Genomic DNA, 15,206 nt, shown 5'->3' on the forward strand with positions numbered 1-15,206 from the left:
GCTAAAGATCCCTGTGTAGCCCAAAAATACTGTGGGGTCTGCTCATCAAGAGGCTAAAAGATTGGGACGTGCTGAGTTTGAAACACATAAGGGGATCAGCTTGTACAGGCTGATTGACCCAGTTTGGCTCAGACGTGCCCTAATGAACTGAATGCTGGCCCATGAGGGTGTCATCTGGACACCCAGCCAGATTCAGAGGTATTCTGTTTAACTGTGTGCTTGTGTCTGACTGTGGCTATGGTTGCTCTGATGAACTGATTCTTGGCGTATGAGGGTGTCAGCCTGTCCATGGTGATAAACCCAGCCAGGTCAGGCGTGTCACGTTAATCTGTGTGTGCTTGTGGGTATGACTGATTTGGGGACTGGAGGAACCCAGCTCCACTGAACTGAGTCCTGCAAGATAGCTCCATTGGGGTAAGGGCTTGCAGGGGGAGAGATACAGCTCCGTATAAAAACACCAGTAACACAAGCAGCACATTAATAGAATTACCAAGACCCTAGCCCTAATAAATGAGCACACCCCAAAGTAGCGGGCAAATCTGGTAACACAGCCCTGCCTAATTCATAGACTGGTGGTCAGAATACTTTCATGAGAAATGAGACGTGACCTTACGTATCCTCTATGCAAGAAAGGACCAGAGTCTCCCTCTGTTAGGGTACTGGATAAAAAGGCTGGGGGATGCCTCCTCCTCCTCGCACCTTCCCTTCACTTTACACTTAAGTCAATTCAGCTACCAGTTAGATGCACTGGTTTGGGAAGACACCTCCCCTTTGAGTGAGTTGCAACCTACCTTGTAGAAGCACATAAGGCTGCCCGCTGGGAGTGTGGAAAAGCAATGCAGTTCCACAGGCAGAGTAGGGCAGTGCCTTAACAGTGAAACATACTTTCTGGGGCTAACAACAGCCAATATAGGCAACTCAGAAGTGGAAAAGCCCTAAGCTTAAATTTTCAGACTAACACTTAACAACCATTCCTCTTTTCTGTTCACTTGTGACGCACAAGAAACTCAATTTCGAAATAAAACATATCATTTATCATTTAAAAGTTCCTATGAAAATCTAGCCTCCAAACTTAAACTTTTCCTTTCTACAACCTGTAACAACAAAGTGTTATTAATTAGAATGGAAATCTGTGTAGACAACTCTTGCTAATTATTAGTCCCCTAGATCAGAGTCATTCACTAGTAAAGTTATTTCCTGCAAGTTATTTGAAGAATTTCACTATCCTGATTACAACAGAACACAATTGCCTTTGGTTTATTTGCTGAATATGAAAATTATGCCTTTTTTGTTTTACTCTGTGAACTGAGCCCTATCTGTGTTGTTTACTGATGACTGGTTTCTTAAGCAGTCATCAGTAAACAACACAGATAGGGCTCAGTTCATAGAGAATGCATTTTGGAGCCATTTTTAAGTGATCATTGAAACAGAATCTGACTAGTTGCACATGAATATCTATGTATCAGGCATAGATATTCGTTTGCAACTAGTCGGATTCTGTTTCAATGATCACTTAAAAATGGCTCCAAAATGCATTTTCTGAGAGCATTTTGCTGGTAAATCTAAAACCTTTAAACAGCCCTATATAAGAAACATATCTGAAATACATCTAAAGCAAATTAATTAAACAATATCTAACAAATCTTTATGGAATATTTTGTTGCATTATTTTGTCAGTTAATTTATGACTTCAAAACTTGATTTGGCCAAAATATTAATTCAGTGTTTCTGTTAATTAATATGGCCCCTTCTGGGCATGCTTTTCTAATTACACAGCTAAACATTTCCAGCCACAAATCAGACTGCTCCCTCAATGTAAGCTATTTTATATATAAATATGCCTATTATACTGAATGCCCTGCAGGGGATATGCAGTTGATTCAAGTTAGCATAAGTGCTACAAAAGAGTTTCAGTGCTTCTGCCATTAAAGTGAAGAAATTGTGATCATAGCAAGCAGTCTTGGCAAGACCCTCAATTCTGTATAGAGACCAGGTGTGGTACACAGACAGTATATACCACATCCACCAGGGAGCAACAGGCTCTGACATGCTGATGCCAATCCAGAATCCTTAGTCAGTTCAACAGAGGGGCATCCCAATGTTCTTCCATCTCTCACCATACCCATGAAGCCATAGTCTAATCCTTAATACTTTAACCGAGAGAACATGGAGGTGATTTCATATTTCATCAATGAGAAGGAATTGCCAATCATAGCAAGAGACCTTTAATCTACACTTGGGTACCAGTTTTCTCCCTCAGAAGTGTGTTCATTGGCACTTAACCAAAGGAAATATTTAGAATAACAGAAAACATTGCCTGCTAGAACAGTGTCTCACCTGTGTGATGTCAGCACAGCTGCACAGCCATCCTGAACTTCCTTCATGATTGTTTTCCAGAGGTACCGCTTAGAGCACGGATCCATTCCAGAACTGGGCTCATCCTGCAGGCACAAATGCATCCATTCACCACGAGAATATAGGAGAGGCGATAAGAAGCCTGGAAAATGTCAGGCAGTGCTAGATGCTCCTAGCACAATCCATTTATAAGCAGGGACAAGAGAGTTCCGTGAACCTGGACTCTCACAATTCTTCTGGTTTATTGTAGGGGTGAGAAGGCTTGGTGGGGTGTGTTTGCTACCCTGTCCATCTAGAACTTGTGTGTCTGCCTGCAGAGGGCATAGACTATCAAACTGGAGGTCCTGTATCTCCATGTTGCCCTTCCTGCGTGTGTCATACCTGTGCACAACTGGATCATTGCTTAACTTCCCTAGACTCCCCTAATCCAGCAAGGACTTCCCTCTAAACAAAAAAGTCCAGTCCATATTGCAGGAAACAGTGGTTTCAGCAAGGATTGGCTCAATGCAAGATTTCCCTCAATGACCAACTGTCCTCCTAAATTGGCCAGTTCATTGTACTCTGCTTTCAAAACTGTGGAAGGTTTCTCTGGAAAATGAAATGCAGCTCTTGAAACTGCACCATCCTTTTGTGTCCAGTAAAATGGGCTTAGATGTAAGCTGAGATGACCTTGACTTTCAAATCCATTCTCTCTGGTTTCATACGGCTAGACAAGACAGGGCTTTATGACATTGGCTATCCAGACAGACAGCAAGGACCTTGTTGCTTATTTTGTAAAGAAAAATCTCAGCTGAAATGTGTAAACAAAGATCTCAGCATTCCCAGTGTGCTGCCTAAAACCTGATTGTCACTTAGTTACAAAGGCCACAAGCAGAAAGAGAATCCAGCTCAGTCTCTTACAGTTGCCTTCTCAGCTCTCTATAGATGACAGGTGTAAAAAGCAAGGGCCAAATAAAACAAGCATGTTCCATTTTTACCCCCTAAAAAATCTGAATATAAACAGGGGCAGGGTAAATTGGCACTATTTTCAAGTCACTTTAGTACAGAAAAGCCTTTGAAATTCTTGATAAATAAACTCTTTTAAAAATCCTTTATCCTTCCCAAAACACTGGTATGTATGCATCTTTTTGAGCATTTGAGTTATTTAAAAGTGTGGATTTTCTTCTTGACATTACACATGTGAGGGTGTATGCCTCACAGTAAGAGGCAAATTGAAATGGCTACCTGCAGTGGCAGGCTGTCATAAAGAGATTAAATAACAGTGGGAGCATCTTCTGAGATCAGAAATGGCTTTGACTTAAGATACCTCCTCCTTCTGCCAATTCAACCAACCTAAGCTAAAAATATAAGTAAAACCATCCAACCTATAAGTGAGCCAGTGATATAAAACTAGAAGAAGGAAAATATATCTGGTTCTAGGAATGCACACCAATTCAGACACATTGGTGGCATGCACAACTTTAGCTTAACCCACCTCTGTTCATGTGTGTGACACATTAGGACTGCTCTTTTCTTCTCTGCTCCAGGGAGTATATGGCCTCCTGGTGACATTTCTGTATGGTTGAGACACATTTGCTTATTTAGTTCTGCCTCAAGACAGAAAGGGAGATTGTAGGAAATGTCATTCCCTCTAGTTGAACCTGTTTATCATGGTGATGGGCACAATATGAGAAGAAACAAAAAAAAAATGTAGTTCCTTGTCCTTCTCTGGATACCACTAGACTAACCTTCCATGCCTTGTCACAAACCTTTATCATTGGCTCATGAAGAATAGCAGTGAAGATATAATTTTTGCCTGTGCAATTCTCTCAAGCAGTAGATCATCATTTTAATCTAACAAAGATCTTCCCTTCCAGATGTTACTCAGTTTGAAGTTGCACTCAGCCAAATGAAACTGAGACAGTGCTCCCTGATTCTCCATGGCTTTCCTCAAGCAGAATATCCTGGTTTAAACGTTGCACAACACACACTAGTGCCTCCTAAATCTGCAGAAGTTGCATGGAAATTCTACCTATAAAAAAATGTCCTTTGACAATGAGAACTAAGGACACATAGTTGAGAAGACAGGAGCATTTGAGGAACTGTGTGCAGGGATAAGCTGAACTGTTTCCTGCTTGTTTGATTATTAGATGAAACCACATTTACTTCTTCTGTTTTAAATCTAAAACCTAAAGAGTAAAACTTGCTTGTGATTGTAACGTAGAGCTCCAATCCCTCTTAGGCCAAGTTCTTCTCTTAGTTGCAACAGTGCTAGCACCTATATCAGTACATCTCCACAGGCCTTGATACACATGCAACAGTAAAACTGGGGTGAGAAACAAACAGGTGACATTTTGCACATCAGAGGCCCCATCTACACATTACACTTAAGGTGTGATTAACCAGTTAATCATGTCTTAAATGATGACTCAGCCACATATTCAATCAATTAATAGCATGATAAAAAGAGGACTAGACTATATGTAATAACTTTGTAGCTGCTTTCTATTACACCATTAATTGCATGTGTGGCCAGGAGGCCTCATGGTTGCAAGCCCTGTCTGCTTGCCAGAGCTCTCAGCTGGTTGGGGCATGTGCACCCCAAGCCTGGCAGCTCCCAATTGACAGGGATCCCAGCTGCAGGGGGCCCCATACACCCCCGTAGCTTGGAGACTGCAGCTGCTATGATATTTCAGCCACAGGGGAGCCCCACACACCCCCAAGGCTGGAAAATCACAAGTTCTGTGCTCTCCCAGCTGCTATGACTTCCCAGCCATGGGGGGGCATGTAACAGAGGACCCAAACCCTGTTATGGAGAAGAGAGGGCCAGGGAAGGAAAGTCAGCAAGGCCCCTTTAATCCCTGAACCTTTGTAGCCTGCAGGGGGGAAAGGATTACCAGCTGCAAATCAAGACCCTGCCAGTGTGGAGGAGATTTCAGCTACCAGGACAGACACCCAGCTAGACAGGAGGGGTCAAGAAGCTTGCCATAGGTAAGAGCAGGGACCTCCACAGGGGAGATGCCAGGCTCTGGGCTGTGGACTCACCCTTTCAAAGCCCAGCCTGCAGTCAGTTGACTGCTGAACCCAGGACAAGAGGGGAGAAAGATTAGACACACCTGGAAACCTGATCAGGGGAACAGGAAAGCTGGTCAGCTGGCCAGACAGGAGTGACTGACTGAGCTATAAATTCTGCTTAGGACAGATGAGGGAGGCTGACCCCAATAGTGAAGGGAGATGGAGCTCTTCAGGGAGGCAAAAGGGAACTCACTTGTGGCCAGGATTGCTGCTGCCTGGGAGTAGGAACCTTTCTCAATGGAGAGAAGGAGCAAGCATAGAGGAAGTACTAAGGGCTCTCTTTTTTGTTGGTGCTTTGGGAGGACCCTCAAGTGGGGGGTATACAGAGAGCTAAGGGCTGTTCATGTTAACTCCAAAAGAGCCCTGGGGGACTTAGTGTATTGGCCCAGGAGGGGCCTGGGGGAGCCACAAGGACCAAGCAGAGGCTGTAAAATCTCCATCCTTGGAGGTTTTTAAGACCCAGCTAGACAAAGCCTTAGCTGTGATGATCTAGTGGGGGATGGTCCTGCTTTGAGCAGGGGGGTGGACTAGTTGACCTCCTGAGGTCCCTTCCAACCCTAATTTTCTATGATTCTATGACTGCTTATGAGAGACTGATATGGCTCTGCTTTTTGTTCCTTTTATTTTCTTCTCTGATCATTTTCAAAACAACAGCTGGTACACCAGAGCAGATGAGAGGAGGCACAGAGGCCACAGAGCAGAATACCCATTACCGTGCCATTTTCCCTGTATTTTTTTGTTTCCTTTTTTCGTATGGCTTTTGTTGGCTTCAGAGCAGGAGGCCTAGGAAAGGGTCAGGGCCCTGACTAAATTAAGATGGGCTGGAGCCCAACAGGGGCTGAACCCCTACCCACAGACAGAGAGAAGGGAAGATCCCCACAATGCCTGGTCAGACGTGTGAAAGGAGGAATTACTGGGGGAAGCAATGAGAAAAAAGTTCTTCACAGTCAGGGTTGCCAGGCTCTGGAATGGGCTTCCAAGGGAGGTGGTGCTTGCCCCATCCTTGGGGTCTTCAAGAGGAGACTGGATAGGCACCTGGCTGGGTTCACATGACCCCAGGTTTGGTGACCCTTTTCTTGCCTGCCAGGGGCAAGGGGTCAAACTAGATGGCCCATGGATGTCCCTTCTGACCCTAGAATCTATGAACCTATGAACATAACCAGTACCAATATCTCTATGGCAGATGAAGCCATACAGAAAGATATTTTCAGGTTTACTTTTCTGGTATGGAACACAAAAATGGGGAGAAAAATATATGACACATTCTAACATGTTGCATAATACATCCTATTTCTCTTTTTTTTGTGAAGAAATATACGTTAAAAAATTACACGCTCAGGCTGACCTAGAGAAGTAACAGTTGTATTATAGGCTATGTAGGAAATCATAAACTAGAAGCCAGCTTTGAATTCTAATCCAAGAACATTGGAATGCAAAGTAAAATATATTTATTCAGAGAGCTGAAAAAGACAGCTACACTGCTTTTGTGTCACTTTCTCCCTGGAGTTACTTGGGAAGCAGAAATAAGTAAAGTAGCCTGAAAAATAATGAAAAAAGTGAACTGAATTTGCATGCGCTTCTGAAGCAATGAGGATGTTGACATGGCTCACCAGTAAAAGTATTTGTGGTTTGCCAACCAAAGCCAGAGCTGCAGATAGCTTCCTCCTTGTGCCACCACTGTATGTCCTCACCAGTTTGTCAACGTGGGTGTCCAGATGTAATCGGCTAACAAGGTCCCCAGCTACCTGCAATTAAGAAATGGCAAAAATGGGAGGACTCATGCATTCAACTAGACAGTTTGAACTAGCACAGATTTTTCCCCCACTAAACTTTAAAAATAAATATTTCCTCTTTTCTTATCTGAGGCATTGTATGATTATCAAATCATAGACTGAAGACTTGCTGGAATCTGTCAGGCAAAATGTTAAGAATCAAAAGCTGTTAAGGGGACCCATGAAAAATAAGAGTGTTCTGAACAGAAAATCTGGCTCTGTTAACTCTTGTAACAGTCATTTACCAAGCATTTTGGATCGCTGAGCCATTAACTTAAAATGCTCCTTCTTCCAATGTCTTTTCACAGTATTGATTAGATCCCACACATTTTTCAAGTGCTAGAAAATATGATGGAATGAAATAATAGGTCAAACATAAAAGTGGGAATTGGCAGAAGAGCAGTTTTGCAAACAAGGGCTTCTGCCCTTCCCAAAAGATTGGATTAAACTAGATTTAGCTCTGATCAGTCTCTTTACCTAGGGACTCTGGACTGATGAGAGGGCACAAATTAGTCTTCACTCCCACTGTTTTATATCATTATCAGGACCAGACTGATCTGACCTTCCACAGAGGCACACATGGATAAGAACATCCAAGTAGCTCTCTCCAACTTTGCACTCACCAGCCCAGGGCCAGACACAGATCTTCTGTTCTTGCTCAGTAAGCAAAAGCCAAATGTGCGTGCACTAATACTAGTGCTAGCTTCCCTACATGGGTAAATCTAAAACGGCCCTCATTCATCTACATTGGCCAAGGAACTGGACCTGTTCAAGGGTGAGTCCAGGATGTAGTAAGGACTTCTAAGCCAAGGAGTCCGAAACATGATGCCCCTCAGAGCACCAGTTGGTAGGGGCACTGCAATAATCTGTGGGAAAGATGTGCCATTTGAATACAGTAAGATCCTTAATATACCTGTTTTGTTTTTCAGATACAATGAGCCTGGAGTGCCCGCCCTTCAGTGGCTGTGGCAGAGGAAGTAGGGGGTGACATGGGTATTTGGCAACAGTCATTAGTTTGCTATATTTGAGATCCCCTGCCAGGGATTCCCCAGTGAGGGAGTTACCTAAATTTACATCCCTCCTGTCACCAGAAGAGGTCATGGGAAATTGCAAGATTAAGACTGGACCAAACAGACAGGGCCTAGTTAGTTTGTGGAATTCAGTGAGCAGCATATCGACAGAGAAAAGTGAAGATTTTTTGCCTATTGCAAATAAGCTCATATATTTGTGCTCATGCCTTTGAGAATAAGAGTATATTAACACATTTACTTAATATAAAGTTTTCTTGTGGAATAGGCACACCCACACCTGCCCGCAGGCATCCGGCTCAAGTCGTCCCAGGGGGCACCACAGCTGTAGAGGGAAGCCCCAAGCCCCCCTACAGCTCAGGCAGGCAAGCAGGCCCCAGGGTGGAAAAAAAAAATCAGGCTCGCCACTTTTCTTAGGTGGAGCTGTTTTCCCGGGCTGCTGCCAGGCTGCCCGAAGGGCTTCCTGCAGGGCCGTGGAGCTGCACGGAGTCCAGTGCTTCACTCTGTGGCTGTAGGGCAGCAAACTAAAACTCCTTGAAGGAGCTTTAGTTTGCTTCGCCCCAAGTCATTCGGGTGCATTACGCCACTGAATTTCTTACAGCGGCCAGAATTCATTCACAATATGGCACTGAGCTGTGCAAACAATGACACCATTAAAGTAGTGCAAAAGCATTTAGCCAACTTTAAAGTGTTGTGTACACACACCTCTCATTTTGTCTACACATGTCTGAAAACTCTAGAAATCACAGGCCCTGATTATACACAGCTCTAAACACCTTCATATTCCCTTGAGACCAAATGACACTAAGAAGAAATAGTATTAAAAAGTTCGTATCAAAAACAGAATGTCAACAGTATTTAAAGTCAGTATCTTTGATATATAAGCAGATAGCTTATCTGCTAATCTGACTTTTGTTTATTACCATGGGAAATATGTGCACACTACTGACAGTCAGGGTTTTTCTCTATAAATGCAACAAAAATGCACTGAGACTTGTATGGAATAGTTCATAAAATCTGAAAGAAAATGACAGAGTTAAAATATGTGCTCTCCTGCTCAGACCCAAATCAACATGCCATAATATTTCAAGGAATCTCAAGAAATACTAAGATTTATTGTACCTTAACAAAAATATGAAGGAGAAGATTGCTGTGTTTCAACTATATCAATGAGCATATTTGAACTATAATCAGAACTTTTTCTAACACAGCTTGAGTCATTACTGTGACTCTCTTAATATAATCAGCAAAATGCTTTTTATTTTAAAAGAGGACAGTGAATAAAGCAGGGGAGGAAATTAGGGAATTGAGGAATACTGTCAAAGAAGACACAGAAAGTAGTTAGAAGAAGCAAAGTCAGATTTTAAAGTTTGCCACCCCCAACTATGCCGAGCCATGAATCACAAGCTCTTAACAAGCTATCCCAGGAATAATATAGGGGGCAACTTTGTCATTTTTTCACCTTTAAGAAGAAATACAAATACAGTGTTCTTTCCAGGTTGTGAGGTAAATCTTGCCTTTGTTTAATTTACCTAAACCCACAATGCTACTCCATATTTATTATTTGCTTGAGAGTATTCAGGGCACAGACACTCATGACTAGTTGGCACAGCAAGGGAAAGCAGAGGTTTAGGCTTGTAAGTTCTTTGTTACAGACATTTTGCTGGCTCCAAATGACTTCTCAATGCAAGGGGAAGATTCATTTCATGGTACTCACTCTACCGCTGCTTAGAATGCATACAGCTTGCAAGTTAACTCTTGCAGATGATTGCAGAACATAAGTAAGTTAGCTGGACATGTAGATATACTTCTCTTGCACAGTCCAGAGGAGAGGCATCAAGACAATGGTTTGTAGACTGATGAGTTATAAAGTTGTCTCACTTATAAGGTGATGCACTGAACACAATGGAGAGGGTTTGATTTCCTGGTTGCACTTAGAAAAGAGACTTCCTATGTCTTTCTTATCTCCCTCAGCCCTTATGCACTGGTGGAAAATATTACAATTAAGCCCAACAAATATAAGCTCATTCTACTGCACTGAGCAGCACATGACTTCAGCTCCTTTCTTTTTTGATAATTATGTGTGTGTGTTCACATGTGTGCAGATGTGTACATCTGCAAATGTCTACATGATTAGATTTGCAGTCATGTCTCAAGCTCATTAATATAAGTTTTAATGAAGATGCTGTCTATATGACATTTTAGTCATACTGTAGAATAACTAATACATTTCTAGTATAACTTCATTAATCTGCACAATTTATGATATAATTGTGCTTTGAAGAGTGTTAACCAGTAAAACAGACTTTAAAATACCTTTCAGTTTGCCTGTACCCAAATATTGGATGGCAAAATTGCAAAAAATTATGCAGAAACCATACACTAAATTAGAGCTATCTGAAAAATAAGTCCTTTGTTACTCAGGAAGTATTTTGAACTAGTGAAAACAGTAACTTTTTGTGTTATCTAACTCAAAAATAAATTATCAATTGTCTTCCAATTTTAAAGAAAAAATTATCTACTGCCCTTCACAATAAACCTAGCAATTTTAGCACAAGCTCACAATGGTAACTAAAGTTGTAGGAGAAGCAACACTAAGTTTTTACTCTGTGCAAAGCTCTACATAAACCCCTTGCTATGTGGAAAATCAGATTCTAGGAACAAATTCTGCTCTTAGATTCACAGATTGTTAGGGGCTGGAAGGGACCTTACAGATCATCAGGTCCAGCCCCCTCCCCCTCCCCACCGCTCTAGGCAGGAAGATAACTGGGGTCACGTGACCCCAGCAAGGTTACTGTCCAGTCTCGACGCCATGGAAATCATTAAAGTACCAGGGTTTACAATCTAACACACTCTCTTCATACAGTGCAAGTCAAGGTAGCTCTGGGTTGCCACAAAAATTCACCTGTTTGAAGGATTAAATAAAACAGAACTATTTGCATGTTCCTATGAACTAACTTTTCAGTTTTCAAATGCTCACTAAACATTAAAGCAGCATGACTTGAAAAGCTGCAATCCAGGCATTAAACACTGCATTTAGTATCACGTTTGATGTGGTTCAGGTTGGTGGGCTAAAGATAGATAACAGATGTTGAAACTTGTACCCTTGTAACACTGTGCACCCATTTCTACCCATTACTTTGATGACTTGATGAGATTTACTGTGGTATGAGATATGACACCTATCCCATTACTTCTCCTAAGATACAAACTCTGAAATGTATTGATGTATTAAACAAATCTAATAAAAATAAACGCTCTTTTATTGTGATGACTGTTTGAACATCCCCATGTCTTTGCTCTAATCAAGTTCAAAGCTAATCCTATCCTAGTGTTATATTGTGGGAGAAAATACATTTTTGATTCAACTTCAAGTTTTATGTTGGTAGCAAATGACCTGTTTCCTCATCCTTTCCCATTTGGTTAATTACTGTTTTGGAAGTTTAAATGCACTCAGCATTGCATCAGGTACTGGACTCCTGTTCCTGATAAATCTGCATGGCAAAGAATCTGAACCTGAAGTTATTGCTTTAATAGATTATATGTATTTAGGCTGTGTGGCATACTCTTAAGTCATCTACTCACCCGTCAACTTACTGAAAAACAAGATGGACTCAGATTGCTTTCCACCTTCAGATCAAAGAAATGCACTCCCTAGTGCCTTGTCTGTTTTGCGTGTGTATGTGTATTAACACAAGCACTTATTGGTAAACACTCAGAGGCTCGACTACAACATCACATAACAGACAAGAGCGAGAAAACAGCAGCAATAATTTAGGTTTCTGTAGAACCCGCTGTTCCCTAGGATCCCCAGGCATGCTGCCTCACAAATTTAAAGTGAAAACAAACTTTTCACAGGGACCACTTTATCTACTGCTGAAATACAACCGTTTCAAAGTTGGAACACAGCAGCTGTTTAACATTGTGCTGCAATCCCATACAAAAGCATAGAACAGGAAGTGCCCATTCATAGGCCAGACTTGTCAAATATTTTGCTCTAAAGATCTTTACTCTGAAATTTGTGGGAAGGTGAAAATCATTCATTAAATATATTATTTTGTATCTCAAGGTCTTACTCAAGAGCCCCATTTTGCTGAACAAAACGCATGGTAAGAGACAGAGCCGTGGCTGGATAGATGACAACCTATACCAATGACTCTCAATTTTTTTAAACTTAAGGCACCTGTCATTAGACTTGAATACCTCTCAAGGTACCCCTCAAGATCATTACACTCAAGGTACCCCAGCTCTTGGTTTTCACTCTTTTTTATTATGAAAAAACAATAGAACACTTTTTTCTGTTCTGAAGAACTCAGATCAGAATGTTTTCAACCCTATGGATTCCTATTTGAAATATCTGGGTTTATCAGAAGAATTATATTTGCACACCTAACAGTGCTAACATTATGTGGCACCCCACAGCACCCTTGAACAGATCTAAAGGTGACATGGCACCATGGTTGAGAATCACTGGTTTATACAGACAAGGCATAAGTAAAAGGAGGTATCATCTTCCTTTACCAGATGAGGAAGAAAGGCACATTATGTGCCCAAAGTTATATACAAAGTCTGCATGCTAGCTGGATGACCCAAGTCTCACTCCAGTATGGACACTTATATAAAATTATATCAAGCTATACCCTAGAATGAAACACAAATAATACTGATTTATCTCTCACTTGCCATGTGCTAGAAACAGACATACAAAGTAGTTACTGAGGAACACCTGACATCTAGTAATTTTTGCTACAATTTTTAACCTGCTTTGCTGACCTCATCATAAATAATAAGGGCTTTATTTTGACCTATTTTGTGTAGAGCCAAAGTGGACCACTATTCTGTGTAGAGCCAAAGGTCCTATGCTACCCCTGTACCCTATTCCTGGTCCTATCCTTGTATACTAGTGGAGCTGCCAGTGACTTGGAAGACACTACAAAGTTCCTCAAGAAATTCCTCAAGAATCTATTAACAAGCTTCCAGTGAACATCATACTAGCTATCATGGATGTCAGACCAACATTCCCTATGAGGATGGATTACAAGTAATAAAGAACATTACCTTTGATTATGACCAGGAATCCTGGTTTCTCTGATAAAAAGTTGCAAATTCTCTGATAAAAACTCAAAATCTGTGATTAAAATGAAATGTCACTATATACATATGGGTATCAACTGAACACAATGTTTAACTGATATATGTAACCTGGGTGGTATGCGGGTGGTACCCCCCACCTCCAACTGAAAGGATGTCAGTGGGTGTGATTATGCTGTGGGAGTGTTACTGCCTAGCTTCAGGCCAGCCCCACCTCCTTTCCCTACATAGCAGAGCAGAGACCAGGGACACCCAGTGATACTTAACTATTTACAAGTTTAATTGTACAGCATTATATCAAACTTATAAACACACACACACACAATATTTTAATATTTACTAATATAGATTTACAAGGACCCTGAACTTATTAACCCTGAACTCAGGCAATTTCAGCCAGATATGGCAAATGAAAACACTACATTAGCACAGGCCTTCATCCTCTTTGGCCTTCCAGTTAGTGTGCAGTCCCTGCCTTCAACAGGGTCCGCCAGGTGGCAGGCAAGGGAACACTCAGTGATAAAATACAGGTTAGACAGCAAATCAACAAATGAGTTTACAACACAAATCCCAACAACACATGGAACCAAAACACAACAATGGCACAGTAGCTGTGCCCAAAGAAGAAATGGTGCCAGAGGGAGGGACCTGTTACCTTAAAGGAACACCATCACCCTCCCCTAGGTCACACAACTAGGAGGGGCCCCGCAACCATAAAACCACGCTTAACAAACAGGGACCCTTGGTTTCTCTCTACACCCAAGGGTGGATTGTCCCCCTCCCCTTCAGAAGGCTTCCCCTTAGCCCCTCCACCCCTGTGGAAATCCCTTTCTCTTCCCCTCCAGGCAACAACAATCCTCTTCCCAGCAGCTTTGGTGGGCTAGGCTCATCTCTATCTGTAGGTTTGCTGCAAGGATTCTTTCCTCACTAGGGTGGTTGACTTGTCTGGTTGCTGCTTGCTGCAAAAAGGCCTGAGCTGCCTCATGCAGCCCCCAGGTCTGTCAGCCCTCTCTCAGCCCCATGCACTACCCTGTGCACTGAAGAGGTGCCTGCTTCATGCAGGAATGGGGACCTACGCTGCCTCATGCAGCCACAGCATCCCATCAGCTCTCCAGTTCTGTGCACTGCTCCATGCACCGAGGGCTTCTGCCCTTGAGTTATGGACCCACACTTGGGTTGTGCAGCCATGGCAGTCCTTTCAGCTCTACCAGCCCTGTGCACCGATCCATGCACCAAGGGCTCCTGCCTCGTGCCAGGGTGAGGATCCACACTGCCTCAAGTAACCACAGCAGTCACTTCAGCTCTACCAGCCCTGTAAACCAATGAATGCACCAACGGCTCCTGCCTCGTGCAGAGTTAGAGACCTGTGCTTCCTCGTGCACCCACCAAGGTCCCTTCCACTCTCTGGACCCTCTGTGCACTGACCCTGCAGCTCTTTTCACAGTGGGGCTGGGATGCAGCCGACTGCTGCTTCCCACTCAGTGGGGACCTCTCCAGAGTGTTTCTGGGGCAAGTGCTCTGCTCTGCCGGTCAACTCTACCAGTTCTTCTGCAGCCCCATCTTCATCATCCCTTGTTGAAGCCACCCTTGTGCTTAGCACGCAGGCTTTTATTTCTTCTCAAGGTTCTGTCCCCAGATTGGGAACAGACCAATGAGAAAGCCTGACAAGTCAGTTCCCCCTCAGGTCCTCTTCTTCACCTCACCTCTAGGTCATGGCAGGGTGAAGGTGGTTGTGCTACAGGAACAACCTAATCAATTTTGGTGCCCCTGCCGTACTCACACCCCACTTGCTCATGGTCCGGCACCTCTGTGAAGTCCAGGGCTCTTTTTGCCTCCTTTTTCTGGAAGAGCTTCAGTGACAGGCTTTCCTGGCTCTCGGGGGGGGGGGGGGGGGGGGGGGGGGGGG

At 42.9% G+C, this 15,206-nt stretch overlaps 1 protein-coding gene across 1 annotated transcript in view; it reads right to left on the minus strand.

The window, feature by feature from the left end:
- The window catches only part of ABCA13 (ATP binding cassette subfamily A member 13), a 375,209-nt gene that overhangs the window by 44,834 nt on the left and 315,169 nt on the right, over positions 1 to 15,206 (minus strand). Inside the window, exons 45-46 of the mRNA XM_019518403.1 lie at positions 7,020 to 7,154; positions 2,338 to 2,441 (exon numbers count right to left, since the gene is read on the minus strand). Coding sequence (XP_019373948.1) covers positions 2,338 to 2,441; positions 7,020 to 7,154 — 239 coding nt within the window. The remainder of the gene's footprint in view (positions 1 to 2,337; positions 2,442 to 7,019; positions 7,155 to 15,206) is intronic.

Source organism: Gavialis gangeticus, unplaced genomic scaffold, assembly GCF_001723915.1.
Source record: "Gavialis gangeticus isolate Ggan-Ray unplaced genomic scaffold, GavGan_comp1, whole genome shotgun sequence".
Classification (NCBI taxonomy): Eukaryota; Metazoa; Chordata; order Crocodylia; family Gavialidae; genus Gavialis; species Gavialis gangeticus.